The sequence below is a fragment of the Suricata suricatta genome, chromosome 8 (assembly GCF_006229205.1).
Source record: "Suricata suricatta isolate VVHF042 chromosome 8, meerkat_22Aug2017_6uvM2_HiC, whole genome shotgun sequence".
NCBI classification, from domain to species: domain Eukaryota; kingdom Metazoa; phylum Chordata; class Mammalia; order Carnivora; family Herpestidae; genus Suricata; species Suricata suricatta.
Window position 1 is genome coordinate 110,764,952 of NC_043707.1, and position 25,823 is coordinate 110,790,774.

At 54.3% G+C, this 25,823-nt stretch overlaps 2 protein-coding genes across 8 annotated transcripts in view; one reads left to right on the top strand and one right to left on the bottom strand.

The window, feature by feature from the left end:
- On the top strand, nucleotides 1–5,185 carry SLFNL1 (schlafen like 1). Of its 6 annotated transcripts, XM_029949402.1 has the most exons (6): nucleotides 193–284; nucleotides 579–659; nucleotides 933–1,558; nucleotides 3,196–3,663; nucleotides 3,887–4,030; nucleotides 4,565–5,185. In XM_029949402.1, the coding sequence occupies exons 3-6, from the start codon at nucleotides 1,169–1,171 to the stop codon at nucleotides 4,685–4,687; spliced, it is 1,125 nt and encodes a 374-aa protein (XP_029805262.1). In that variant the 5' UTR covers nucleotides 193–284; nucleotides 579–659; nucleotides 933–1,168; the 3' UTR covers nucleotides 4,688–5,185. The 6 variants fall into 6 exon arrangements, with proteins under 6 accessions (XP_029805265.1, XP_029805266.1, XP_029805262.1 ...); XM_029949405.1 differs by lacking the exon at nucleotides 579–659 and having other exon boundaries at nucleotides 1–284; nucleotides 1,295–1,558; XM_029949406.1 differs by lacking the exon at nucleotides 579–659 and having other exon boundaries at nucleotides 3–284; nucleotides 1,463–1,558.
- A 3,416-nt stretch (nucleotides 5,186–8,601) lies between these two features.
- Nucleotides 8,602–25,823, bottom strand: part of CTPS1 (CTP synthase 1) — a 28,165-nt gene continuing 10,943 nt past the window's right edge. For both annotated transcript variants that reach the window (XM_029948636.1, XM_029948635.1), the window contains 13 exons: nucleotides 25,666–25,746; nucleotides 21,777–21,928; nucleotides 20,985–21,117; nucleotides 18,511–18,599; nucleotides 17,223–17,317; nucleotides 16,535–16,597; nucleotides 14,725–14,768; nucleotides 13,340–13,436; nucleotides 12,259–12,314; nucleotides 12,064–12,160; nucleotides 11,474–11,618; nucleotides 10,924–11,015; nucleotides 8,602–9,430 (listed from right to left, as the gene is read on the bottom strand). In XM_029948636.1, the coding sequence (XP_029804496.1) occupies nucleotides 10,931–11,015; nucleotides 11,474–11,618; nucleotides 12,064–12,160; nucleotides 12,259–12,314; nucleotides 13,340–13,436; nucleotides 14,725–14,768; nucleotides 16,535–16,597; nucleotides 17,223–17,317; nucleotides 18,511–18,599; nucleotides 20,985–21,117; nucleotides 21,777–21,928; nucleotides 25,666–25,746 (1,137 nt within the window). In that variant the 3' untranslated portion in view covers nucleotides 8,602–9,430; nucleotides 10,924–10,930. The remainder of the gene's footprint in view (nucleotides 9,431–10,923; nucleotides 11,016–11,473; nucleotides 11,619–12,063; nucleotides 12,161–12,258; nucleotides 12,315–13,339; nucleotides 13,437–14,724; nucleotides 14,769–16,534; nucleotides 16,598–17,222; nucleotides 17,318–18,510; nucleotides 18,600–20,984; nucleotides 21,118–21,776; nucleotides 21,929–25,665; nucleotides 25,747–25,823) is intronic.

Consider the following 25,823-nt stretch of genomic DNA (forward strand, 5'->3'; position numbering starts at 1 on the left):
TGCAGCCTGGTTCTCCCTGCCCCACCCCTCAAGATCTCCCTCTCCCCCAACCAGGGAGCTGCTGGCCAGGGGTCAGGGGTCTCTGAGAGATGGCACCTCCCACCCTCCACCAGGAGCCATCAGAACACGAGAGTCACAGGCCTCCCCTTTCCTCCTGTTCCTGTTTGCCCTGAATGCCCCCACCCCAGCCACGCTGGCCCCCAGACACCAACTCTCTCAAGGCTCCAATCTGGAAAGATGCAGGCCGGTGGTACCTGCCCAACGGAACGAACGGAGGCAGGCGGGTGTGTGGGGATGAGTGGAGGGTGTGAGGCCCTAGCCCTGAGGGAGGGCCGTCCTTAAGGGCCCCAGCTCTACCGCTCCTCACTTCTGCTCTCTGGACCCAAATCAGAGGAGTCGGTGTTAGACCAGGAGTTTTTAGGAAGGGCGGTGAGCCTCCCCAAACTAGCCGTCAGTATGTGAAGGCTATTTTTCTGGGGAGGAACCAAAGCCTTAAGCAGTGTGCCTGAAGCATAACAGCCTCTGCTCTAAAAACCCTCTGGCCCAGCGTCTCAGAGCCTCTGCTGGGCCCATACTAGGGTCAGACGGGGCCAGAAGCTGCAGTGTGGCCGCTGCCAGTCCTCCAAGCCCTGGGTTAAAGCTTCCTCTCCCTTGAAAAGGTTTCTCTGGGGCCCAGGGGCAGCAGGGATCCCTGGGGGAGGGGGAGGGGCAGGAAACCCTGGGAGGCCTCCAGCCTGTGGCCTGGGGAGGAAAGACAGGACATCTGGGGCCCATGTAGGGTGGTGGTGGGGCCCTCAGAGACCTGAGTTTTGGTCCCCTTGCCCCTCTTTGGGCATATCCCCTCGGTCGTCCCTTCTGTAGAATGGAGCAGCAGGCCTGTGTGCTCTGCTGTCTGCCTCGGCCCTCGCTGACTCCCTTCTTTCCTGTCCTAGGCCTTGGACTTGGGTGGGTGGCAGGCCCCTTCCAGCTGCCTTCCTGCCCTCCCTCCCTCTCTCTGGTTCTGCCCAGCCCCTGCCAATCTATGAACCTCCCAAGAGCCTCTGCAGCCCCTGAGTCCCCTGGGAGGCCCTGGGCAGAGCAGTAAGGAATCCCGGAAGCCCCTCTGAGGGAGACCTCTCCAGACACCCCCAGGAAGAGATCACCACAAACCCAGGTGCAGGAGCCCCTCATGGAGCCCCCCAGCACGCAGCCCCTGCAAGAGGTCCCCAGGGCAGAAGAGTCCCCGCCTGAGGACTCTGGCCTGCAGATGGGGGCTGGCACGCACATTCTCTACGTGGGCCACCTGAACCCCCAGTTCTCAGTGCCTGTGCTCACCTGCCTGCTGCGAGATGCCCTGGAGCGGCTGGAGCTGCCGGTGGCGCGGGAGCACATCGAGGTGGTCAGGCGACCTCGGAATGCCTACGCGCTGGTGCACGTGAGCGCCAACAGGGACAGCCTGGCCTCCCTGCCCTCGCGCCTGCAGATGGCCATGGAGGAACACCAGATCCTCAAGGAGCTGGCAGCCCGCGGGAAGGAGCTGGTGTTGGGTGACGGCCAGGGGCCCCCGAGCCGCAGACAGGTAAGGGAGGCGCTTCTGGAGCCCCCAGGTCTGCAAGCCTGGAGCCTCATCCAAGGTGGGGGGCGGTAGGGGAGAAGCCTTTGGAGGGGGAGAGGTGTGTCTTTGAGGAGCCAGGGGCAGCCGACTCCCAGAGGCACACTGACCCTCACAATTCGCCTCCAGCCTGGGTTTAAAGAAAGGCTGAAGTGCGGGGACCCCCCACTCCCACACACACACACCAGGGTCCTTCTGTAGTGCATCCTCTGGGGGAGGCGGGCCAGCCGGCGCCTTTGGAGTTTTCTCCTTGGCCCCACCTCATCCATGCGTTGGCCAACATCTGTGCCCACTCTAGGCCAGGCGGAAACGCAGGCGGCAAAGGCTCGGCCCTGCTCTTAAGGAGCGCTCATCTTTGCGCAGAGCCAGACAGAGGCTGCCTGCAGCCCTGGGAGGACACAGGGCTATGGGGACAAGTTCGCAGAAGGGCTGAAGTCCAGGCTGGGACTCAGGGAGTACAAAGTCGTTCTTGGCAGGGGGACACGGTGAGAGGGTGTGGCGCCTTTGCAGAAGGGCAAGGTTTGAAGGCTGCTGGGGGGCTAAGGAACAAAGCTGGGCCAGAAGGCAGGGGGCCAGGAAGGGCTGTGGGAGACCAAAGCAGGGGGAGGGAGGGAAGGTTGGCCTTTATGGGGGACAGGAGGGAGCAGTCAACTCACTGCGGCTACCGCAGGCCAGGCCGCTCAGGGAGACAGGTGATGGTGCTTTTACTTTCCTTTTGGGATGAAAAACTCTGTGGGTTTAAACTGTTGAAGAACTGAAAAGCTCTGTGACTGGCGTTTCAAGACCTGGAGCCTGACTTCATGTCTGGGTGGCGGCTTCTCATGTTTCTGATAAACTGTCTCCTCTTGGGAGCTGCAGGGCTGGTAGGGAGGTGCCCCTCACCACCGTGCCCCAGCCCACACTGCACTCCCAGCCTTGGAAGCCACTGGGAACTGGGAGGCAGCCAGGAGCCAGGGACAGCAGCAGAGACCCAGTAAGGCAGGAGTGAGAATCTTCTTTCACCCAGGGGCAGCGAGGAGGGTGGATGGGATGGCAGGCGCTGGGAGGAACTAGGGAGGCCCTGATGAGGCCCAGTCTAGGCCGGTGGATAGGACCTCGTGCACAGAGCCCGAGACCAGAACAGAAACCACGGGAGGGGTCTCAGGAGAGCTGGAGGAGGGTTGAGATTCAGGACTGATCAGTGGTCCAGAAAGCGACAGGCAGGCACTTCAGGGAGACCAGGAAGGGATGGGTTTCTAGAATTCCCCCACCTTCAATTCAGAGACCTGTCACAGAGGGTCTCAGGGCACTGAGGTGACCTGCTCGAATGATCTTGGTCCCGAGCCTCAGAGGCCTGTCTACAACCCTAGTGGGAAGAGATTGGCTGCAGGCGTCTGGCTCCCCACTGACCCCCAGGGAAGGGGAGCTGCTTGGACCCACCCCATCCATCCCACAGCCCAGCAGGAAGGAGCAGGTTTCCGCCACTGGCTGCAGGACTGTGGGCAATTAGGCCCCTCCCCCTGGGACGGGCTTCAGGATGCCCCAGCAGGCTGGGCCCCAGGTGGAAGGAGGCGTCCTGTCCCTCTTGTCCTGTGCCTTGGGGCTCCTCTCACCCCTCGCCCCAGCAGGAAGAGGACAGCAGCTCGAGCCCCAACCTCAGCCCTGCCAACAGCCCCCGGGCACCGGCCCTTGTGAGGTCCCAGGACCGGCCCAGCAGCACGCGCTCCGACAGCGCCATCGGGCACCAGGAGATCCTAGGCCAGGAGCGCCTGTTTCAGGGCGCCTTCTTGGGCTGTGAGACGCGCAGCGTGGAGTTCAAGCGCGGAGGCGGCGAGTACCTGAGTCTGGCCTTCAAGCACCACCTGCGGCGCTACGTGTGCGCCTTCCTCAACAGCGAGGGCGGCAGCCTGTTTGTGGGTGTGGAGGACAGCGGCCTGGTGCAGGGCGTCCCCTGCAGCCACCACGATGAGGACCGCGTGCGCCTGCTGGTGGACTCCATCCTTCAGAGTTTCCAGCCTCAGGTCTTCCCCGACGCCTACACGCTCTCCTTCATCCCCGTGGTCAGCACCTCTGCCTCCAGCACCCCCCTCAAGGTGAGCCTGGGTCTGTCTTATCCCCCCACGTGCTGGGCCCACTTGCCTCCGCTGAGCAGGGCTGGACGCCATGGAAGCGAAGAGGGCCCTGGGGGAGAGACCAGAGGAGAGGCCGGAGACCCCCCCCAAGGCCCACCAGGCTGCCCCAGGAGCCCCAAAAAGCAAGCAAGGTGGGATCTGGGGGGCTGCAGCACCTGCCAGAGTCGCTGTTGCCCTTACCAAGGTGATCCGCCTAAGCGTGCATGCCCCCAGGGCCCAGACCGAGCCACGGCTCTATGAGACTGACCAAGGGGAGGTGTTCTTGCGGCGGGACGGGAGCATCCAGGGCCCACTCTCCGGCCACGCCATCCAGGAGTGGTGCAAGCAGGTAAGGGGTGGGGGCCAGGCCAGCAGCCCTGGCCATGCCGTCGGGTTTCCCTCGGTGCTCCATCACCCGCAGATACTCGGGGGGCAGGGGGAGGAGTATTGAGAAGTTTTAAGACCACCCCAAGGACCAGACTAGACTGGACTGTATTTGGGGAAAGACCCTTACCATGGGGGGCAGTTAGTGCTGGACACAGTCCTGAGAGATCAAGGGGCTGACAGAGGGAAGGACGTGCCTGGGCGGCCTATTCCTGGAACTCGCAGAGGCTGGGCCACCGTCTGGGGTGCTGGCAGGCCCCTCAGGTCAAGCGGTTTCCCTCAACCCCCAGGGTTGGCTTGTCAGGGGTGGTGGCATGGACAGGGACCCAGCTCCCACCAAGCAGAGAGGGCCATATGGTCCCCAGTGGCCTTGAGTAGGCCCCCCAGGCCCTCGGGGGCTTGCCTTCCTCCAACAGTTCAACCCTGGGGGGAGGGGGCAAGCCCGAGGCAGCACCACCTCAGGTCCTTGTTTCTGGGGCGCTTCCCCCACCCCCCGCAGAAATGGGCGGCGGAGCTGAGCACGCTGCAGGAGAGGGTGAAGGTGCTGACGGCCGAGAAGGAGCAGCTCCAGCGACAGCTGGAGCAGCAAGCACCCGTCTCCGGCACCTGCTGCGTCCTGTGAGGGCTCCGGGCCCCCGGAGGCCAGCTCCACCTGGCAGGTGCAGGGTTTCCTATCGGAGCCGCAGTCCTCCCAAGACCTGTCCGGGCTGTCCAGAGGTGGATGGGAGCGTGACCACCCTCGGCCCTTCAACAACTGCACACACACGGGCTTCGATCCTAAGCAGACCCCCGTGTTGGTAGCTGCGAGACTGCTCTCAGCCTGATCCCCAAGGAACCTTACTGCCAGAAAGAACTGGTGAAAACCTGGCCAGAGCGATCGGAGGGCTGAGCTGCAAGGGACTGTCCTACTTCCTCAGAAGCTCTGTTGGCCCAACCTGGGGTCTATGACAAGACAGGGCCAGAAAGGAATGTGTCATTTGGGGAGAGCCCTTCTGCAGATGGCCAGGCATGCTCAGTAACAGTGTCTGTGGGGCAGACAGGCCACCCTGCAGCCACCACCCCAGACTTGCTGGAATCTGCGGTTGTCAGAGTTCATTAATAAATGCACCTGGGGCAAGAATGGTTCTTTCTAGGACAGTCTTTCTGGGCATGGACTCGGTTGAATCCTGAGCCCCATGCCCAGCCCACCTCCGTCTGGGAAGCGGCGCCAGCCCTGGGCTCCTCCCATAGGGAGCTGTGGGGCCTGGATGGCTGCAATCCATTCCAGCTTTGCCTTAAAGACTGGGTCCCTTGGGGGCAAACCGCTACCTCTGTTTAGTTTCTTCATCTAGAAGACCATGAAATGGACAGGGGGTGGGAGCACCTTGTCATCATCAGACCCACGTGCTGTCTCCCCAGCACCCACCGGCCCCGGCACAGGAAGGGTCCGACTTCCATCCCAGCACCCTCCAGCCCCTGGCCAGGAGTCCTGCTCTGGGCATTTCCCCTGTCTTCTCCACCAGCCGAGCCAGAGACTAGATTGTGTCCTGCTGGGGCTCAAAGCCCTTCAAGAACTCCCCGTTTCATCAACACCAAAGTCCAAACAGTGCTCTATACAGTTTGCAGTTTGGCCCCTCCAGCCCTTTGCTCCTGTGTTCCAGCTACACCCACCAGCTCAAACGAAGAACACACTTGCCTTTGCACTGGCTGCTTCCCTCCCCACCCTACCCCCTCCTGGAATGCTCACCGCCCCCCCCACCAGAGCTGCAGGACTAGTTCCTCTCTGCTCCACCTTCCAAGTGAGAAGGAAGGAAATTTGCTACCCAGCCTACTTCAAATGACACCTCCCTCCCCAGCACTTCCATTCTCTTCCCTGCTTCCAACTTTTTTCCCTGGTGCGCTTGTCAGTCACTCTCTGTAGCTTTTATTTATAGCTGTCCCCTCCCCTGCAGTAGAATACATGTTCCAGGGGACCGGGATCTGGGTCTATTTTGTTTATGGCTGTGAAGTTCAGAACCTCAGACATGGTGGGCACGTGGTGGATGCCGAATATCTGCTGGTGGGACAGTCAAGGAGTAGCGAAGCTTAGGTCTGAGCCACTAGAAAACCATGGAATCCAGGCAGACGACGTTTCACAGGAGGGGCTGCAAAACACCCTTCTCTGGGGGCACCTGGGTGACTCGGTTGGTTAAGCGCCGCCTTCGGCTCAGGTCATGATCTCAGGTTCGAGGCTTTGAGCCCTCCGCGGGCTCTGCGCACTGCAGAGCCTGCTTCAGATCTGTCCTCCAACCCCTCTCTGCCCCTCCCCTGCTCCCATTCTTTCAAAAATAAACAAAAACAACAACAAAAAACCACTTCCCTGATCCACTCACCCTCACTGGTCTCAGGGTCCTTGGCCACATGCAAGGAGTAGACAGAACAGCTTTGGGACCGCAACCCCTTGTCCACCAGCCGGGAGACCCCTGGTGCGCCAATCACAATAGTCACAACTGCTCAGAGACTTGTGTGTCCATCCTACCAAACACACTAATAACGGACGCCTAGCTCATGACAGGTTCCCCAACTGCTCTAATCCACTGGGCTCCGCGGTCACCCAAACCCGGGGCCCGAATCATGTTTTCGGAGGCTACTTGGGAACTGCTCAGCAAGTCAGGAGCGGAGCTGTGTTGGGGCACCTTCCGTGTGCCGGGGACGTGCTGGATGCTGGTCCAGGCAGCACGAGCCTCAGCTCTCAGCTGTGCTGTCCGTGGGAACTAGCCGGTTTCTTCAAAGGCAGGTGCAGTCATGTCGCTGAGCCCCTAAGAGCCGGCCTGGACCACCTGCGTTGAAGCCAAGGATGCCCAAGGCACTTCTGCCCCTGGAGAAGCCTCTGGGCACTGGTCAGTCTCCACTGGGTGTGGAAAGCCATCCTGTGGTTTCAGCATCAGCCCTGGCACGGTCCCAACTGCCAAAGCCAGGGTGGCAGGCCTGGCCAGGCTTTGTGAGCCCTGGAAGGCCAGTCCAGGTCCCTCCTCCAGGAAGGTTCTCCAGGCGCGAGGCACTTAACGACCAGTTGGCCGAGGTGCTCGCCAATGCAGGGGCGGAGCTTCACACCGCGGCGGGTCTTTTGTAAACCATCCCATGCCCAGCCGCGTCCTCAAGGTTGTGGGGGGCGCTGCTGCCACCAGTGGGCACGTCAGAGTCCTGGGTTTGGGGAACGGCTATTACAAAAATAACTTAGACGGCCTGTTGAGACCAGCAGGTGAAACGGCGGTTAGGACTCACCTGCATTCAAAGTCCCAGGACCAGTGTGAAAGCCTCCAGAAGTGAACACGGTTCACTTTGGTCCATGTGAACCGGAGTCAGCCAGGCAGCCTCGTGCCCGGTCAGGAGCAGGAGTGCCAGCTTCTGGGCTTCAGTGGTGATGGGGGCCTTGCACTAGTGAGGGGATGCATACAAGGAAAAGGAGGCCCACTTTTCTGGATCTCCCCGATGGAGGGGCTGGGCTAAATGGGGACAAGGATTTTTCTCCCTGACCCAGTTTCCCGAGTGCCAGTGAGGCAAGCCTGTGGTGTGGACCACGAAGAGCAAGTCGGGCTGAGCCTCTCCACCTCAGCCCATACAGAGGAGCCAGCTCATGGGCGGGTGAGCTCAGCAGCCGGGAAGGGGGGGGGGAGAGAAAGGGAGGTGGGCGGGCACTGGTGCTCCCCCCCACCAAGGACAGACACAGTACTGCTCATTTCACTTGGAGGACAGAGCACTTGGGATGCTGGCCTGGACGTGGACACACGTGGCCAGGGTAGCAGGACCTGCTGGCTAACGGTCGTTGGTCCGCTGCTCCCTGGTCACACACGTGAGGGAGGGACCGCCATAAACACACGCCCATCCCCCCTTTCCCAAGATCAAGCAGCACTCGTGCTTCTTGGAATCTCTAGACGCCGAGAACCCAAATTTGAAGACTTTGGGGGGAAATTCTGGTTCTCCATTTAAAAAAAAAAGGCTCCTTGGGGCACCCGGGTGGCTCAGTCAGTTAAGCATCCAACTTTGGCACACACAGGTCATTGATCTCTCGGTTCAAGCCCCGTGTCAGGTGCTGATAGCATGGAGCCTGGAGCCTGCTTCAGATGCTGTGTGTGTCTCTGCCCCTCCCCCACTCACACTCTGTTTCTATCAAAACTGAATAAATGTTACAAAATTAAGAAAGGCTCCTTGGAGTGCCTGGGTGGCTCAGCTAAGTGTTTGACTTCAGCTCAGGTCATGATTTCATGGTTCATGGTTTCGAGCCCCAAGTCAGGTTCTGTGCTGACAGCTCAGAGCCCGGAGCCTGCTTCTGATTCTGTGTCTCCCTCTCTCTCTGACCCTCCCCTGCTCACACTGTGCCTCTCTCTCTCTCAAAAATAAACATTAAAAAAAAAGTCTCCCCTCAGCTTTTAAACAAACTATCATCAGATTGCCCATGGAAGGCCGCCCCACAGGAGGAGAGCCAGGGGCTGACAGTTCTGGCGACACAGACATGTCGGGCTGCCACGCTCGGACCTTCCCCACCGGCCTCAGCATGAAGTGCATCGCAAAGCGAGGCTCGTTCTGCAGTATTTATTAAGTTAAGAGTATACAGGGGGGCTAACCAGCATCGAGCGGGCACATGGCAGTGCCCACCGTCACATCACGTTAAGAAAATAGCTTTCCATATTGCATTTCAGCCGCAGTAACACCGTTCTGGAAGGAAGAAGTCCCCTCAAGCAAAGCTGTCTGTAGATGAGAGGGTTTTAGGGGCAGTTTCCCAGAAGATTCTTTTTTTCCTTTTTCTTAAGCAACCCCTTGATGCAAGGAGTATCTCCCAAACCCAGGAAGAGAAGCGTGGCCAGAACACGGGGATGCGCGAACCACGCTTCCGAGAGACAGGCCACCTGCTGTTCCACGTGACCCCAAACTAACCGACAGTACAGGTCACAGCGGTCGGTGAGCGTCCCCGCAGAGCAGGGCGGCGCCCTCGGGTTCCCAGCACCGGCTGTTGCACACCCCCACCCCAGAACCGTCCCTCCGCGCACACTAGGTCCACATGGCACCCTTGCTCCGGTCTAGCGTCCCAGGGGAGCCCACACGCTTGGATCCACCCGCACAGGAGGTAGCCTGGAGAAACGAGGTGACGGACGGGCACGCCACCAGCACGGGTGTCCTCCGCTCCCACCCAGAGGCCCTGCTCCTCGGCCGAGAGTTCCCACGCCGGGCGGCACTGCGTCAGGGCCGATACACAGGATGGGACATGCGAGTCAGGGTCTTCCAAATACCTCTCCCCCGTAATAAAATAATCTTAATAAAAACATAATTTAAAGGAAGTGTCAAAAGCTGAGTGTAAAATCAAAGCTGTAAACTCTTGATGTCCGAAGGCTCTCTTGAAGAATCATCCCTGTTAAGAGAGAGAGAGAGAGAGAGCAGTTACACGACAGAAATTCCAGTAGAGAAGACGGGATCTAGTCCGCTGCTGTGGCAGACCGCGCTGGCGGAATGACAAGGACCCGCGGCGGAACCCCAACACAAGGAGTCAGAAGCCGAACTGGGAATTCCTACAGCGTCGTGCATTTTGCAGATCTTCGGGGCTTCTCCTCCACCCCGACGGGCATTCTGGTCGGGGCGCCCGGTCTCCTCTCAGGCTGCTGGCAGGGAGGCCTCCACCGGGCACAGCAGGGAGAGTCTCCGCAGACCGGACCCGCCACACAGCCCCTGACCGTGAACGCTTGCTTTGTCTTTAGCGCAGTTGCTCAGACGAGCAGACACCCAACCGCGCACGGCCTGGCGGAGCGACAGACGAGTGCATGTGCGCTGCCGGCATCCAGCGTCCTCCTGCGGAATGAGCCCCCCCATCCTGCCCGCCGGGGCAAGGCTCTCACGGGCCGGTGGCCCAGCGTGCGGGGCACGAGGAGCACAGCTGTGTGCGTGAACGTGAACACGAGGCGTGCGGGCTTCAGGAGGCCACCCACCAGGGGTGGGGCCCCCCACCACAGCCCTGGGTCTCCTTTCAGACCCCACAGATCCCTGCCACCCCCACTCCCTTCCGATACCCCCACCTTGCTGGTGTGCATTTTTGCCAACACGGGTCAATCCGTTATCATGATATTTTCTATAATTCACAGCAGTGCCCACAGCTACCGCACTTGATAGCCATACAAACCCTGTCACGACTGAGACCAACATTCAAAGCTCGCCTATAACTGTTCAGAGTCTAAGGAAGTTTGAGCATAAGGAGCGATCAACATAAAAGTGTTGTAAGCAGGGCGCCTGGGTGGCTCAGTCGGTTGAGTGTCCAGCTTCAGCTCAGGTCATGATCTCACGGTTCGTGGGTTTGAGCCCCGCATCGGGCTCTGTGCTGACAGGTAGCTCAGAGCCTGGAGGCTGCTTCAGATTCTGTGTCTCCCTCTCTCTCTGACCCTCCCCTGCTCACGCTGTCTCTGTCCCTCAAAAATAAAAAACATAAAAAAAAATTTTTTTCAAGTGTTGTAAGCACCCATCCATGAAAGCCGAGTTCCTGCAGAAGCTTCCAACACCATTTTGTCACAGCCATCATCTCCTTCACGACCTCCAAGTTTATAGCTACGTGAAATAACAGGGTCTATGAACCCAGTTCCCCCAGAATTGGTCAGACTGGCACCTGAATGAAGCCACTGGTAACAAGACAGCCACCCGGTGACTGGGGTCCCCTCTGCCCCGCACTGGGGTCCCCGAAGCAGTGGGACAGGTGCACTGTAACTCAGACGGGCCTCAGCCAGCCGATGCCCACACGGGCCCTACTTCCTACATTCCCGGGCAGATAAAATTCTCAACACTGAACCTTCGTGATATCCTTGCAATTCTAGTGTTGTCACCATTAAAACAAAAATACTACAGCTTAAAAACACCACTTACGTTATCATCAGTCATGATTTATTGATGGAAACTTCAACTCGGTGATTTCAGAGTCCGGGGAGCTACTCCCACTCCTGTCGCTGTAGGTGTCCCTGTGGAATTCAGACGGTTTATTCATCATCTCTGACCAAAGACACGATTTCCTTCTCTGTTTTTCTAGCCACCATCACCCAGGGACACTTGCCTACACACAGCAGGAATCGAAAAGACACTTTCCTGCCTTATGTATTTAGCATAGAGTTGTAGACAGATTTTCTTCTAGTTACAAAAGATACACAATCCATTTACACTTTGGTGCTGATACTCTGACCACCAGCTCAGAGTGAGGATAAAGGCAGCAGTGGGCCAGGAAGCCCACCAGGGCTGTGGCTGCCAGCCCGTGATGGCCAGCTCCCCACGGACCCCCAGGCTACATGGGGTCCCGGAGGCCACCTGCTACAGGAAGGGACCCCGTCACCACGGAAGCAGCCAGAGAACCCCAGGGAGGAGACCACGCCCAGGGTAACAAGCCAGGGACTCCCCCGATGGACTAGAGGGGAGCGACCCACACCTGGGCGAGAGCCTGCAGCCTTTCTGGAGGTAATGCAGGAGTCTCCCCACGGAGGCCAGCAGGAGGCCAAAGTACGGAGGCGAAGGCTTGATGGGTCTGGACAGGAACTCAGGGTGGTACTGAACGCCAACGAAAAAGGGATGATCTGAAAGAGAGTCACAAAGGCAGTGCTTTCGCTGTGCGCATCAAACACGAAGGATGAGCAAACCGCGTCAGGTGTTTCACGTTTCTACGGACCCTTGACATCATCTAAAAACCAGCGTCTTCATCAGAACCCGGAAGAAGGCAGCCATCGCCCTGCTGCTGCCCCTCCTCTAGGGTTCCCACCCGGGCTCCCCCTGCTCCCTGGCTTCCGTGGGACTGAGCATGCAGGTCGTCAGATCGCAAGCAGGGCTAAAGAGCCAAGTTCAAGCTCTCATTCTGCAGCGTGAGGACCGAGGCCAGGAGCACGGTGCTGAGAAAGGACAGGCTCCCCAGGGCTCCGGGTGCCTCGTTCTCCAAGAGCATCCCGCCCGGGCCCGGGGTCCTCCCTGCCACCGCCCAGCCAGCGCTCACCTCCCCCCACCCATGCACCGCCACCCTGTGCTCACCCTCCAGCTCTACGATCTCCATCCGCTCTCCCCCAACATCCTGGCCAACAAACTTCAGGCCCTGCTCCTCCAAACACTTTTTGAGGACTGGATTCACCTGCGGAAACGTGAAGCATAAGCTGGCGGCCTCTCGGCTTACGGTCTCCAGAGTAAGCGGGAGGAGGAACGTTTAAAGGTCACCAAGCTCAACTCTACCTCAAATCTGTGGCGGTGCCTCTCTTCCAAGTAATCTGGGTCTCCGTAGAGTTTCCCTGGCAAAAGCAAGCATTCGGATGTAGAGAGTCCCGATTTCTCAAGAGAAATCTGTTCACGACCGCAACTTGCTTCCCAGTTTACTTCTGAGTCACCTACGCAGCCAGGCCTTTGGAAGGTCATTTCTAGGATTCTCTGGCCAACCGTAGCCTCTGCCCGGAGCCGCACCGTTTACACTAATTCCTGGACTTACTAATTCTTGGGCTTGGACTTTTTTGACCACGCCAAGAAAAACTCTGTAATAGCTATTTCCATCACCACCCTCCAACCACGATTACTGAGGTTCAAGGGCACTTTCCTGCTGGAGCCTGCCTTGGAAAACACACCAGGATGCATCAAACAGCGGAAGGCTGGAGGGACACCTCAAGAGCTACAGGGATGGCGCTCGGGGCGGTGCCGTGCTGTTAAGTCACAGGCGCAAAGCGCCTTAGCACCAGGGCTTCGGGGTAAGGCCCCCAAGTCCACGGAGCACAGAGCAGGAAGGACCACACGGTCACCTACTCAAGTGACTCAAACTGACAGACATAAGGGGGCCCTGGCTACTAAAGACAGAACGTTCCCAGTGGGCAAGAAAACGAGACTGAATGGAATAATTCCCCTAAAGACTCCTCTGCCCAATTTCCCCTCAATCTTTAGCACCAAACAGTACTTTCAGAATAAAACCTAGTTAGGTTGGACTGTATGAAATGGCCTTTCTAGGGAAAAGAAATTGCCAAATGGGCAGTTTAATTCGGTTCAGCCGAACAGACTGGGAAGAGGGCAGACGTTCGGGGGGACTTCACCTGCCTCCCGGTCAGCTGCCTACACCCGAGGCACCCAGGGCCCTGACCGCACTGCCTGGGAGCTTTCTAAGAGCCACACGACTTCTTTGGCTCTTATAGCACATCCTAGACTAGTAATGGGGGAAAAAAGAACTCAAAAGCAACAACAAAGCCAAAAAATCCCCAGAGCCCCATCAGCGGCCCGAGACGCGCATCCTGGGCATGGCGAGCTGAAGGTGGGGCCGGTGAGAGGCAGCGCTTACTCATGACCGAATTCTTGGTCTGGAACAGGGTTCTCCTCTTGCCCAACCTCATGGTTCCGCCCATCTGCCCGGGATTGTGTTCCGGCATGTCTATGACCTGCGGGAGTTCAAAACACAAGCACACGCTACCAAGTCTGCCTCTGCTAGCACGCGGCGTGCCTGCGCGGGGTGCCAAGGGCCCGCAGGCTGCGTCCCCAGCCCTTCCTTACACGAGATGCCTGTCACTGAGGAAATGCCTCACCATAAGCATTTTCTAAACCTGTGCTGGTTAGGGGCTTAATCCTTCAGCCTGTCCTCCTGAGCCTCGGGACAGGACCGAGCTGCCTGTGCCCGTGGCCATGGCCGTGGCCGGCCCTGCCCCCAGCCCGTGGGCTCATGAGGGCTGCTGGGACACAACATTTTCTGGAGACTCATGTAGCGACTCAGACACAAGACGGGAGATGCAGTAGCACGTGTCCCCTCCACCAGACCGATGAGCCACTCAAGGGAAAGGACTGCTTCTCCAGGGTTTGCTGTGTCTGGGCCAGAGCCTCGTGGACATACGTGAGGGCGGAGAGGCCGAGGCCCCCGAGCTGCGGGAGCCCAGCCCACCACTCAGTCCTGGGTTCCTCCGAGGACTTTCTAAAGCCCCAAGACCCTTTTTGGGCCTGCTTTCCCACCACCCTGAGGGTGCACACCTCAAACCCTACACTTGTCTCCTCCTGGGCTCTTAGTATTATCAGAGTTCAACGACAGGTCAACAAACATGTATGATGCTATTTAGATGCCCTGAGATCAGGAGTTTGGTCTACTTTGTTTATCACAGGGTCCCTGGTATCAAGAGCATGCCCGTCATCGCCCCGGGTAGGAGATATGAAGATGGATAAAGCACTGTCCCTCCCCAGGAGCCACACTGCTCTGACAGGAGACTTCACAGGACGTAGGGGGGCCTCTAAAAGCTTTGGGGTTAAACACATCAGTACCATATTCCACAGTTCTTGAAGAACATGCCCGCCTCCCAGGGTCATCGGGGACGAAATGATACGTTAAGTGCTGGGAACGGTGCCTGGCGCATAGCAAGTGGCCGTGCGACTGTCTCATGTCAGTACGTAATGACCGTCCTAGTGCTCCTGGGGGCTCCAGGGAGCGGGGACAGAGAATTACTTTAACCAGGAACCACCCTGGCTGGCTGGGGGTGAGTCCCATATTGAAACCTTTCTGTTGCAAACTGGGAAGAGAAGTGTGAAATGAAATGATGAAAAACAAAAAAAAGTTCTATGTGGTCGGTCTGAGGGTTCTCTGGCTAGATCCGGCGGTCTCTCTCCGGTGTCTGAGTGTTAACTGCTCTCAGAAGCGGCCCCTCCACGCCCCTCCAAGCCCTGGTAATGTTCAGGCCCTGGACTTACAACAGGATGATTGGTCTTAGGGTCAAACTCTGTAGAATTGGCATCTGAAAAAAATCAAAACATGCACGTGATGAAAACAGTTACAAGCAAAACTGAGTACTGCAAAGTTTCATTCCTAAGCCCTAACTCACAACTTCCTCCTCGATTTACAGCGATCCTTCAGTGTTTGGAACAAAAGCTAAGGATAACGTTAAGAGATGAAGGACTCGCACAAACACAGGCGAATGTTTCCGGTACATCTGGTAACTCTCTGGGAAGTCAAGCTGGACAAGACGGGGAAATCAAAACCAAGGTGCACCACCTAATAACCTTTCTTTCCACAATGCATCTGTATGATAGCTCTTACACTGTCCTGCCAATCCATCCCTCTCTCCTGTCTGGGCAATGCGTTCCTGTCATCCTCGGCATCACACGCTGTACGGCCCCACCGCCTCCCTCAGCAGCTACATCAGAAACGGACTTCAACACCCTAACAGCCCTTCTCTCCTTCACTGAATTTATCGTCTAACCATAGCAAAACCACTAAGACTAAAGAAAAAGAATCAAGTTCGTGGTATAGCACGGCTCCCTCTGCGTGACAGGCTGGGTCCTGTTCCTAACCAGGGCCAGGCCCCGACCAGCACTAAGACTGCCACCAGGTCATTCACCCACCTGGCGACCTGAGGGGGCACCAGACTGTGGCTGGGAAAGGGTCCAGGGTGCCCAGAGGGCCAGCTCAAGGGTGGCGGGTGCCTGCCAGAGGCTCAGGGCCAGCACTAAAGGGCGTGCTGCCTACCCTGCCCTCAGGGTAATGGGCAGGCGGCCACTCAGAAAATGTGAGCAGTGAACCCAATCCTCACACTCAGTGGCCACAGGAGAGCCACTCTCACTTTGTGGAGTCAGGCTGCTTTGACACAACTTATGTCTTTCTGAAACCCTCGTGTTTGTCAGCTGGGCGACACAGCCTCTTCCGTTGGTGGTCACGCCCCAGGACTCAGGCTTTGTGGTCCCCTCCCCTGCCCACTGCACTTGGCCTTGGGACTTTAGCAAGCTGGTTAAGTGCTTGCTCACTGGGCCAATCATTTTGGAAGTTGGTGGGGTGGGGTAGCCGGGCTGTGAGAAGCTCAGGCTGAATTAGTGAAGGAGGAGCCTTGCCATGTGGAGAGAGCCAACCAGACGCCCCTGCTGGGTGGAGCTGGGTGGGCGCAGGGTGAACTCAGGTACGGGGAACAGAAAACCAGCCGAGTCCACTCGACCCAGAGCACACAGAGATGTGATATAATGCTGTCGGAAGCCACTGGGTTTTCGGGGGATCTGGACAGTTAGCTAGGCACAGGGCCAGTATCATGGAGTATTTCCTATTAACCAGGCACCATGCTGCGACTACCTACATGCATTTTCACTTAATCCTTACAACCAGGAAAAGCCAGGGACCATTACCACCCCATTTTACAGAAGCCCAACAAGGCTAAGCAGCTTATCCAAATCACCCACAATAAGTGACCCGCAGAATCGGAAGCCCAGGTCTGGCCAGCTCCAGGGCCCAAGTTCATGATAACCACACAGCCTCACACAGGCCAGGGCTGTGGGCTTCTTGCTCCGCAGAAGCCCGGGGACGGCGGCTATGGCTGTGGGCTCCGCCATGATCCCTGCCTCTTTCCCGCGGCTGCTCACCCTCAGTGCACGTGGGGTTCCCCGTTGCTGAGCCCCCCAGGTATGGAGGAGCCAGGCCTGCCCTCCTCTACGGCTCCCCATCCCCCAGGAGGCAGCAGGCTCCGCGCCCTCCAGCAAACTCTTCAGCAAGAATGTGACCGGTTTAATGAACACTTACCTTGCCATCCCAGCACGTTTCTTGAAAATTCCACCACTGCCAACTGCATTCCTAGGCACACACCTTGCAGGTGCAGGGGAGAAACAAATGCAGCTTCAGTGAAAAGGCAGCTCGTACGTTTCCCGCCAGCCTGCCCTGGGCCCTGTGTCCCCTGTGCTCACAGAACGACAATCCCCCACCGCCTGCTCTCCTGCTACGGCATGCAGCCCCTGCTGTGTGGTCCTACCACTTTCAGACACTGGGTCTAAGCGCCTGTGAAGACGCCAGGCTGTAGACGCTATTTGGTTTTAGAACTCATCCTCTCGTTGGGTTCCCATTTACAAGCGATCAGGTTGAACATTACTAAAATTTGCAGCCCCAGGAAGCATCCAAAATCACTTGGCCCAATTCAAAGCGAGGACATAAAACTCCACTTCACGTGTCCTGCCCAACAGCTGGGTCCAGCGAACGGCCAGGATTCCCTGACTGCCATTTCACTGTCCCAAGTCCGCGACATCGACACGTGGACGTGCAAGCTGTTAAACGGTTCACGCTTAAGAAGAGTCTGAATTTCTGCCCAACAGGACCAAACTGGCCTCTACTTGACCTGCCGTCTAGAATGAGGGCGTCTATGCCTGTTCTCGGTGACCGCCCTGTGTTGTTACAGGCTCCCATGTGGCACCTTTTCCTGATCTTTCCTGCTTCTTACCCAAAAAAGGCTTCTTCTGTTTCCGAGCCCAGGCGATGGCTTGGATCTTTCCTTCCGTCCCTCGAACACCAAATCCCCCGGGAACCAGCACCCCACTGTACGAGAGAGTACAGCAGTCAGCCCTGCTCACGGCAGTAAGCACCCAAGGCGCCATTCCCATGACACGGATGCCACCAAGTCACGCGCATGTTTTGCCACTGGGGCTACATGGTGATTTTAAGGCTGCCAGTGAGCCGTACGCAAACACCAAACTCTATGAACTTAGAAGATGCACATGAGGGTCCCTGGGTGGCTCAGTCGGTTAAGTGTACGACTTCGGCTCAGGTCATGATCTTGCGGTTCGTGGGGTCAAGCCCCGCGTCGGGCTCTGTGCTAACAGCTCAGAGCCCGGAGCCTGTTTTGGGTTCTGTGTCTCCCTCTGTCTCTGCCCCTCCCTACTCACACTCTCTCTCTCTCTCTCTCTCAAAAATAAATGTTAAAAAAAAAAAAAAAGAAAAACATAAACACGAAATGTTTCTGAGTAATGTTACAAAACGCTTTCAGGTAAAAGATGGCACATGTGGATTCTCTCCAAATATTTAGTACAGGTTACTGTAAATGCAGCTGTTTACTCCTTGGCTTAACGTGATCCCTGGAAAGAGAAAGGCGCCTTCCTCGTCCTCCCAGAGGGTCTGCTGAGCTCCGGGTCTCGATCACAGCTGTAAGGCCCCATAATATCGGATTGTTCCAGTGATCTAGAATTTCGTGCTGATTTCCTACCATTATAAATAACAGCTGCCAAAAACCAGCTATGAGATTCCACTGATGGGTCCTCATCAAATGTTCCAGATGAAAATCTTTAATTTTTTTTAATGTTTATGTATTTCCAAGAGTGAGGGGGGAAGAGAGCGTGAGGAGGGGAAGGGCAGAGAGAGAGGGAGACACAGAATCCAAAACAGGCTCCAGGCTCTGGGCTGTCAGCAGAGAGCCCGATGCAGGGCTTGAACTCACAAGATCATGACCTGAGCTGAAGTCAGACGCTTAACCGACTGAGCCCCCCAGGTGTCCCCTGCAACAGGTGAAAACCATATGCAGTAGATGCATATGGCAAATGTCATGTTTTCTTCAAATTCAGCTATACTGAGAAGCTGTACTTCTGTAAGGCTTAAATCATCCAGACCACAGCCTTTTCGGTAACTAAGAGCCGTTTCAGAAGCAGATTACCCCCTACGAGTGCGTGAAAGCCCAGCACTCTGCTCACTGGGCGCTCCCCCCGCGCCCCGCACACGCGCCAGGGGGCACGACTCACTGGGCGCTGCAGAGCTTCTGCCAGGCCTCATGGTAGCGGACGGGCTCCTCCTGCAGGGTGCTGGGCTCCAAGTCCGTAGAATCTATGTACTGGGGAGTGCACACGGGGAGACAAGAAGCAGGCCGTGACTCCAGAGCCGCTCCCCCTGCCCCAATTCCCAGTGTTATCGCCATCCTGTCTTCCTTAACTTTCAAGACTTTTAAAATGATGATCTTCATCTATTTAAGCTCGGTGATCGTTTTCAAATAAACTTTAAAAATCTTCAAAAAGCATTCGCCTCCCCTGGCCCCGTGCTCGGCCCACTGGAGCAGCTCTGCAGTGTCCTCTGCCCAGGACGCATCTCCCCCAGCCCGCCTTCCACCCGGGAGGCCTTCCATTTTGTCCATCTTTACTGAAGTGTAACGGACACACAATAAGATCCAGGCATTTTAAGGTGTGTGCTCTGGTGAGTTCTATCAAACACACACACACACAGACGGTGTGACCGCCACCACAATCAATGTTGAAGACAACTACTGCCCTCCTGAAAAGCCCCCTCTGCCCCCCTGCAAGCCATCTCCTCCCCACGTCCTGGCCCCCCGCAGCTCTGGGTCCTGCTTTCTGTCACCACAGATGCCTCTCCTAGAACTTCACAGAAACCGAAACAGACACCATACATCCTTCCGTGTCTGGCTTCTTTGGCCCAGTACGTTTTTGAGCTTCGTCCCTGGGCAGTTTCCCACTGTAGGAATACACCTCAGTGTGTACACTGCCTCATTCCGGACAGTGAGGGCTGGTTCCAGATGCGGGCCATTAAAATAATCATCCTTCTGTATAAAACTGTGTGTGGACATGTGTTTTTATTTTTCTTGAGTGGAAGTGCGGGGTCATCAAGTGTACATCTACCTTTATCTGAAACTACCAGATTGTTCTAGAGTGCTGGTGACATTTCACATTCCCCCCAGCAAGCATGAGAGTTCCACATCCTCACCAACACGCGCAGGCTCTCTGCCGGGTGTGTGTTAGCATCTCTCAGGGCTTTCATTGGCATTTAAAAAAATTTTTTTTAATATAGTTTATTTTTGAGAAGGACAGAGACAGAGCACAAGTAGGGGAGGAGCAGAGAGACAGGGAGACACAGAATCTGAAACAGGCTCCAGGCTCTGAGCTGTCAGCACAGAGCCCGACGCAAGGCTCGAACCCACAGACTGTGAGATCATGACCTGAGCCGAAGTTGGATGCGCAACCGACTGAGCCACCCAGGTGGCCCCCCGTTGGCATTTATTTTCATTTGCACTAAATATGTTGACCTTGACCACCTTTCCACATGCATCAGGTGCATCTTCGTCCATTTAAATCTTTTGCCCCCTTATTATGTCGTTCATCTTTTTCCTACTCCTTCCGTCCTGATACCCGGCAATGACTTCTCTGACCCTCAGGGTGAGGCCTGGCTGCAGCCCGGCTGGCGGGAGTTAAGACCTCACAGGCCTGTCTCCAGATATCCTCCGAGTCACGTGTCTGCCCACAGAGTTCCCAGCTACTCGCCATCTCCGAGCCCTTGGATGTTCTCTCCCTTCTGCCTGACCCGTCTTCCCAAAGTCTCCCAGGGTCCTTCCTGGAGGAAGTCTGCCCTCCTCCCACGTCTACCCCGACACGTTCACCGCCTCTTCTGTGTGCTCCCTTCACACCTCAGAGACCTCACTGATTCATTCACCTCTCAGCGCCCCTCTAACAATGGGCACAGACTACGTCTGAGTGGGTAGAACAGACGCATGAGCCGAAGAAGCAGCAGATGGAAGTCAAAGAAGTGTAATAAGATTCCATTAAGTCTTAAATCATATACAGTAGGTCATTCCACAGCAACCAGTTCACAAGCACAAAGCAATTTTATGATGCTGAGAAACACCCGCAGAGGTAAAAGGCCAACCCCAAGGCCAGCGGTGATGACAGCCAGAATCAGAATCCTGAACCTCAATGGTCCACTGCCCCCAGAAGACGAGCAGGGGCCGTGCCCTGACATTCTCTCAGCTCAGCTCCCACCCAGCAAGTCATGGAGCAAAACGCAAGAAGTACCGTTCCCTGGGTGCTGCCCACACTCCAGGCGGTGGCCCAGCATCTGGACGCATATTTCAGAGGCACCTCCCAGCTCCCAGGGCCGGAGTAGCGTTCCCACTGCACAGGTTCAGTGGAAGGGCAATTGTGCAGCGTGCCCCTGGCTCGCCGGGGCTCCCCCACGCCCCTGGGGCAATATTACTTGGTCATTCAAATGCAACCACTCACTTTCTCATCTACTACTTGGACCATCTCTCCCCTTCATCATCTCCTGAAAATGTTCTACTGTTCTCTCCAAGCCAGGAGCCAACCACAAATCCTTTCTCTCCCTAGAAAGAAATTCTGAGTTCTAACAATATAAAGCAGATATGCCTGCAGCATCTATGAGAATACGGAAATCTCCCCGTTCATGCCTCAGCTGAATATGCGCTACCCCTCCTTACCTTGATTTCCAATTTGTGGTTGATGGCCAGTGCAGAGTGTTCCAGAGCTTTAATGACAGAGGCATAGGAGTCGGAGAACTTGGTGTATTTGCCCACAAGGGCGATAGAGCAGGTCTCCAGCAAGCGATCATATCTATCAAAGGCCAAGAAACAACAAATTATTTAGAATGTATACACCTTCATGAGATCAAAATTGCTTTCTAAAAAAGGAGAAAAACATCTCTGGGAAGAATATAATGGGAGTAGGTATTATCGGAGTCCTTTTTTTAAAAAAATTTTTAAATGCTTTATTCATTTTGGAGAGAGAGAGAGAGAGAATGAATAGGAGAGGGGCAGAGAGAGAGGGAGACACTGAATCTGAAACAGGCTCTAGGCTCTGAGCCGTCAGAGCCCGACGTGGGGATCAAACTTGTGAACTGTGAAATCATGACAGAACTGAAGTCGGATGCTCAACCGGCTGAGCCACCCAGGCGCCTCTATCAGAGTTCTGTTTACTGGTGGGTGGTGAGCAGCACGTTCTGGGAGCTGTGTCTGAGAGGCCCCCGAGGGCACTGCGGGCCCGTTGGGGACTAGATGCCTGCTCGCACTGACTTCTCTCGTCAAGGGGACACGAGGCGACAGGTGTGTGATCTCAACTCAGCTCTACCAGGACTTCCTCATCCCTGAGCCTGTCTCAACATCTCTGACCACGAAGACCTTTTCTAACAGGAGCTGCCAGCACAAGTGAATTCCCCGAGACCCTATGAAACGGAACGAGCGCTCCAACTCCCAGCTCCTTATCAAGACGCAGACCTGTCTGCCATCTCTTTCCACTTCATCAGCATTTTTCGCGGCTGCCTCTCGATCGGAAGGTCAAGTCTCCGGAGAAAATAATCGACAACCCCCTGCTCCTCTAATAACAAGGGGACTCGGTAGATGGAGGAGACATCGTGGACACAGATCACCTGCGAAAAAAGGAGCAAAGGTTATTTAATAAAAACAAAACACAACTAACCGGGCTGACAGCCTCTTACTTTATCACCTTCAGAAAATAACTTCTAAATCTGAAAGTGGCAAAAAGGGCAATTTCTAGTAATTATATAAATTACCCAAACTGACTCAAGAATAGAATAAAAATTAGTGGCTAATCTCTTATGAACATGGATGCAAGAATTCTTCAAAAAAAATCACAAACCAAACATAAATGTAGTTTTAAAAAAATTTTTCATGTCCAAGTAGGATTTGTCCCAATAACAATGGCTGTCAAACTTGGCTGTATGCTGGAGTCACCTGGAAGAGTTTTTAAAAATCCATGAGCCCAAACTGCACCACACATCACTGGACTAGACTCTCTGGGGTTGGGAAGCAGGTACAGAACTTTCCCAGGCTGAGTTTGAGAACCGCTACATTAGGATATTTAACAATAGGATTAACTACACGAACAGATTAAAGAAGACAAAAATCGCCTTAGTGGATGCACAGCTAATAAAAACTCAAAACCGACCCGTGATACAAATTCTTGGTGTATTAGGAATAAGAGGGAAAACGTGGAAAAGAAAAAAACAACACAGCAAACATCATTTAGTTCAATATTTAATATTAGTGCTTAATATTTAAGGTCTGAAAGAAGGCAAAAGTGGCCACTGTGACTACTTCTATTCAATAATGTACTAGAAATATTAGCCATTACAATTAAATAAGAAAACAAGGGGGGGGCCTGAGTGGCTCATCAGTTAAGCATCCGACTTCAGTTCAGGTCACAATCTCACGGTTCAAGAGTTCGAGCCCTACATCAGGCTCTGTGCTGACAACTCAGAGCCTAGAGACTGCTTTGGATTCTGTGTCTCCCTCTCTCTACTTCTCACCCACTCACACACACTCTCTCTCTCTCTCTCAAAAGTAAATAAACATTAAAAAATTTTTTAAAGAAAAAAACATATATGAGCTGGAAAATAAGAAATTGCCAAGAATTTAATATACTATCATTGCTTATCTGTAAAAACCATTGAGAATTGATAGGTAAACAATGAGAACTAACAATTTCAGTAAGGCTGCTAGGTCTGAGATCCATGGATGGAAAAATGGCTGCAAAGTTCCTATACATAGGCCACATCTAATCAGGAAACGGAAGTTTAAAAAATATGCCATTCTTGTAGTTACAAAAACTGTGAATACCTACAATTAAATCTAGAAGAAAACTTTACAAAGATAGTTAAATCTTTAAAAGGCACCTTTATATAGAAAATTATAGATTATAATTGAAGGACAGTCCTTCCAACAAATGGAGCTAGAACTGGCTGTCCACAGGCAAAGAGACGAATCTCAACTGTTACTGGAAAGTTGCTATACATAAAAATTAACTCACAGCAGATCCTAGGCCTAAACAGAAGACCTAAAATGATAAAACTTCTAGAATGAAACACAGAGGGAAATCTTGGTGGCATTTGTTACCGGGAGCTCTTGGATAGGATACCAAAAGCACAATCTATAAAGAAAAAAAATGGATAAATTGGAGTTCATCATCATGTAAAAGCTTTTGTGCTCCAAGACATCATTTAAAAAATCAGAGACCTGAGAAAAACGTGCAAACCATTTATCAAATAAAAGACTTTTATTCGGAGTATGTAGAGAACGCCTAGAAGATAAGCAACTCAATTAAAAACTAGGCAAAAGATTTGAAATTCAAATTTAAATCTACAGGCACCTGTCACATTTTTAATAGTTAATAATTTTAATAACCTAGTCTACCACAGAATTGAATTACCCTCATTTGCTAGGATAGAAATATCTCAAATAACTGAAGTGCATGATAAAAACGTTGCCCGTAACAACGAAATTATTCAGGTGCTCCACATAGACAGTCCCGGACTTACAATGCTGTTTTGCTTTAGGATGGTGTAAAAAAAACACACACTGGCAGAAAGGGTACTCTGCATTTTGATTTTTTTTCCCAGGCTAGCAATCAACAGGCTGAATCCTCTCTCTAATGGCACCTCCTCTCTCGGGGTGCCGAGCAGTGGCAGCAAGCCACGGACCCCAGGCAGCCCCACGATCACCAGTGTGAATAGCCATTCTGTCTGTGCCCATACAACCACGCTGTTTTCTACTCTCAGTCCGGTGCTCAGTAAACTACACAAGGCATTCAACACTTGAGTGTAAAACCAGCTTTGTGTGAGATGATTCTGCCCACCCATAGGCTAATGGAAGTGTTCTGAGCACACCTGCGGCACGTTAGGTGTACTGACACATCTTCGACTTTCGATGTCTTCAACTTACAACAGGTAAGGATTTACCTGGATTTACAACTTACCAGGATTTCCCCGTGTTAAGTCGAGGAAGAGCTGGTCTTTAGTATGAAGCGGATTCCCGTGACGGAGCTCCCAGCTAGGAACACTGATCTCAGGCCCCCGGCCATACTCACGCCCTGACGCCTGAGCGTCTATGGAGATGGGGAGGTCAGAGGCTGCCCTGCTCTGCTCACTTCAGCGCCAGGCCAGTGACTTTCTTACCCTCACTTCCTACTCCTCGGCGTCTTGTAAATGGATGGCTCTCGCTTCAACTCTGCCGCTCGACTCTCTCCCCTCTAGGCCAGCCAGGCTCTCCTGCTCCAACTCCTGACCCTCAGTGACCCAGCAGCAAAGCAAACCCACAACCTAGTCACAGATTTCTGGACCTCAACTTCCCTTCTTCTCCCCTCCTTCAGCCAAACCTGACCACAGCACAGGCTCCACTTACAGCCCCAGGACGTCCCCACCATGTCCCAAACCGTACACACGACGGTCCCCAAATTTTCAATTTCCCGTTTAGTAGGTACCCTCCATTAGCAGAGATAATGAAAAAGTCTAAAATGGGTTTAGGGGCACCTCGCTGGCTCAGTCGGTTAAGTGTCTGACTGTTCTTTTCGGCTCAGGTCATGATATCAAGGTTTCGTGAGTTCAAGCCCCACAACAGGCTCTGCACTGACAGTGAGAAGCCTGCTTGAGATTCTCGCTCTCTCTCTCTGCCCCTCCCCTACTCACACTGTCTCTGTCTCTCTCAAAATAAATAAATAAGCAAGCATTAAAAAAAATAAAAAATATAAAATAAATAAAATAAAAATAAGAATAAAATAAAATAAAATAAAATGGTTTCAGAGACTTTACCACCTCAGACACCAGGAACTAGGTGTATAAATTTGAAGGAAGTGGTCCCTGACTTCAAGAAACCCAGAGTCTATGAGTGGAGACAAACATACAACACACAGACACATGGAGAGACAGACAGACAGACAGACACACACACACACACACACACAGGGGCGGCAGTAGGACAGGTTCACCACCAGCACCTGTAAGACACACAGGTCACTCAAGAAAGACCAACCATGAGTTTTGGGGGTGAGGGGGTTGACAGGTGAAGCTTGTTGGACAATACTGTGTCCTGAGCCCTGAAGGAGGAGAATGAACAGGACGCAGCCAGGCCAATGGAGAAGGTGACACCCACTCAGTACGGCCAGAGAAGGGTTCAAAGAGTTAGGGAGACATGGCAGGAGAGGTCAAGTATGTTCAGAAAGCCACAGAGATAAGGTAATGGAGCTCACGGAGCTAACAGGAATCAGTTCTAGAGAACAGTCCAAGGTCCCGAACCGGGAAAGGGCAAGAAGCCTCAGGAAAACGGTGAGGAGACTTCAGATGATTTACATGAAGATGGACTTTCTACTTACTTGTTCAGGTTCAACGTGGCAGAACATGGATATTTTCTCTTTCACTGACGTGTCCAGAGGATTTGAGCACCTGCACACAACCTAGCAGGAAGAAAGTAAGCCGTTTGGACAGAAGGAAGGGATCACAGAGTTGGGTTTTCCTCCTGACTGAAATGAAA

Coding starts and splice junctions, on each gene's coding strand:
- SLFNL1 (XM_029949402.1), top strand. CDS start 1,169: ATGGAGCCCCCCAGCACGCAGCCCCTGCAAGAGGTCCCCAGGGCAGAA. Junction 3,664..3,886: donor CCTCCAGCACCCCCCTCAAG/GTGAGCCTGGGT, acceptor GCCCTTACCAAG/GTGATCCGCCTAAGCGTGCA. Junction 4,031..4,564: donor TCCAGGAGTGGTGCAAGCAG/GTAAGGGGTGGG, acceptor CACCCCCCGCAG/AAATGGGCGGCGGAGCTGAG.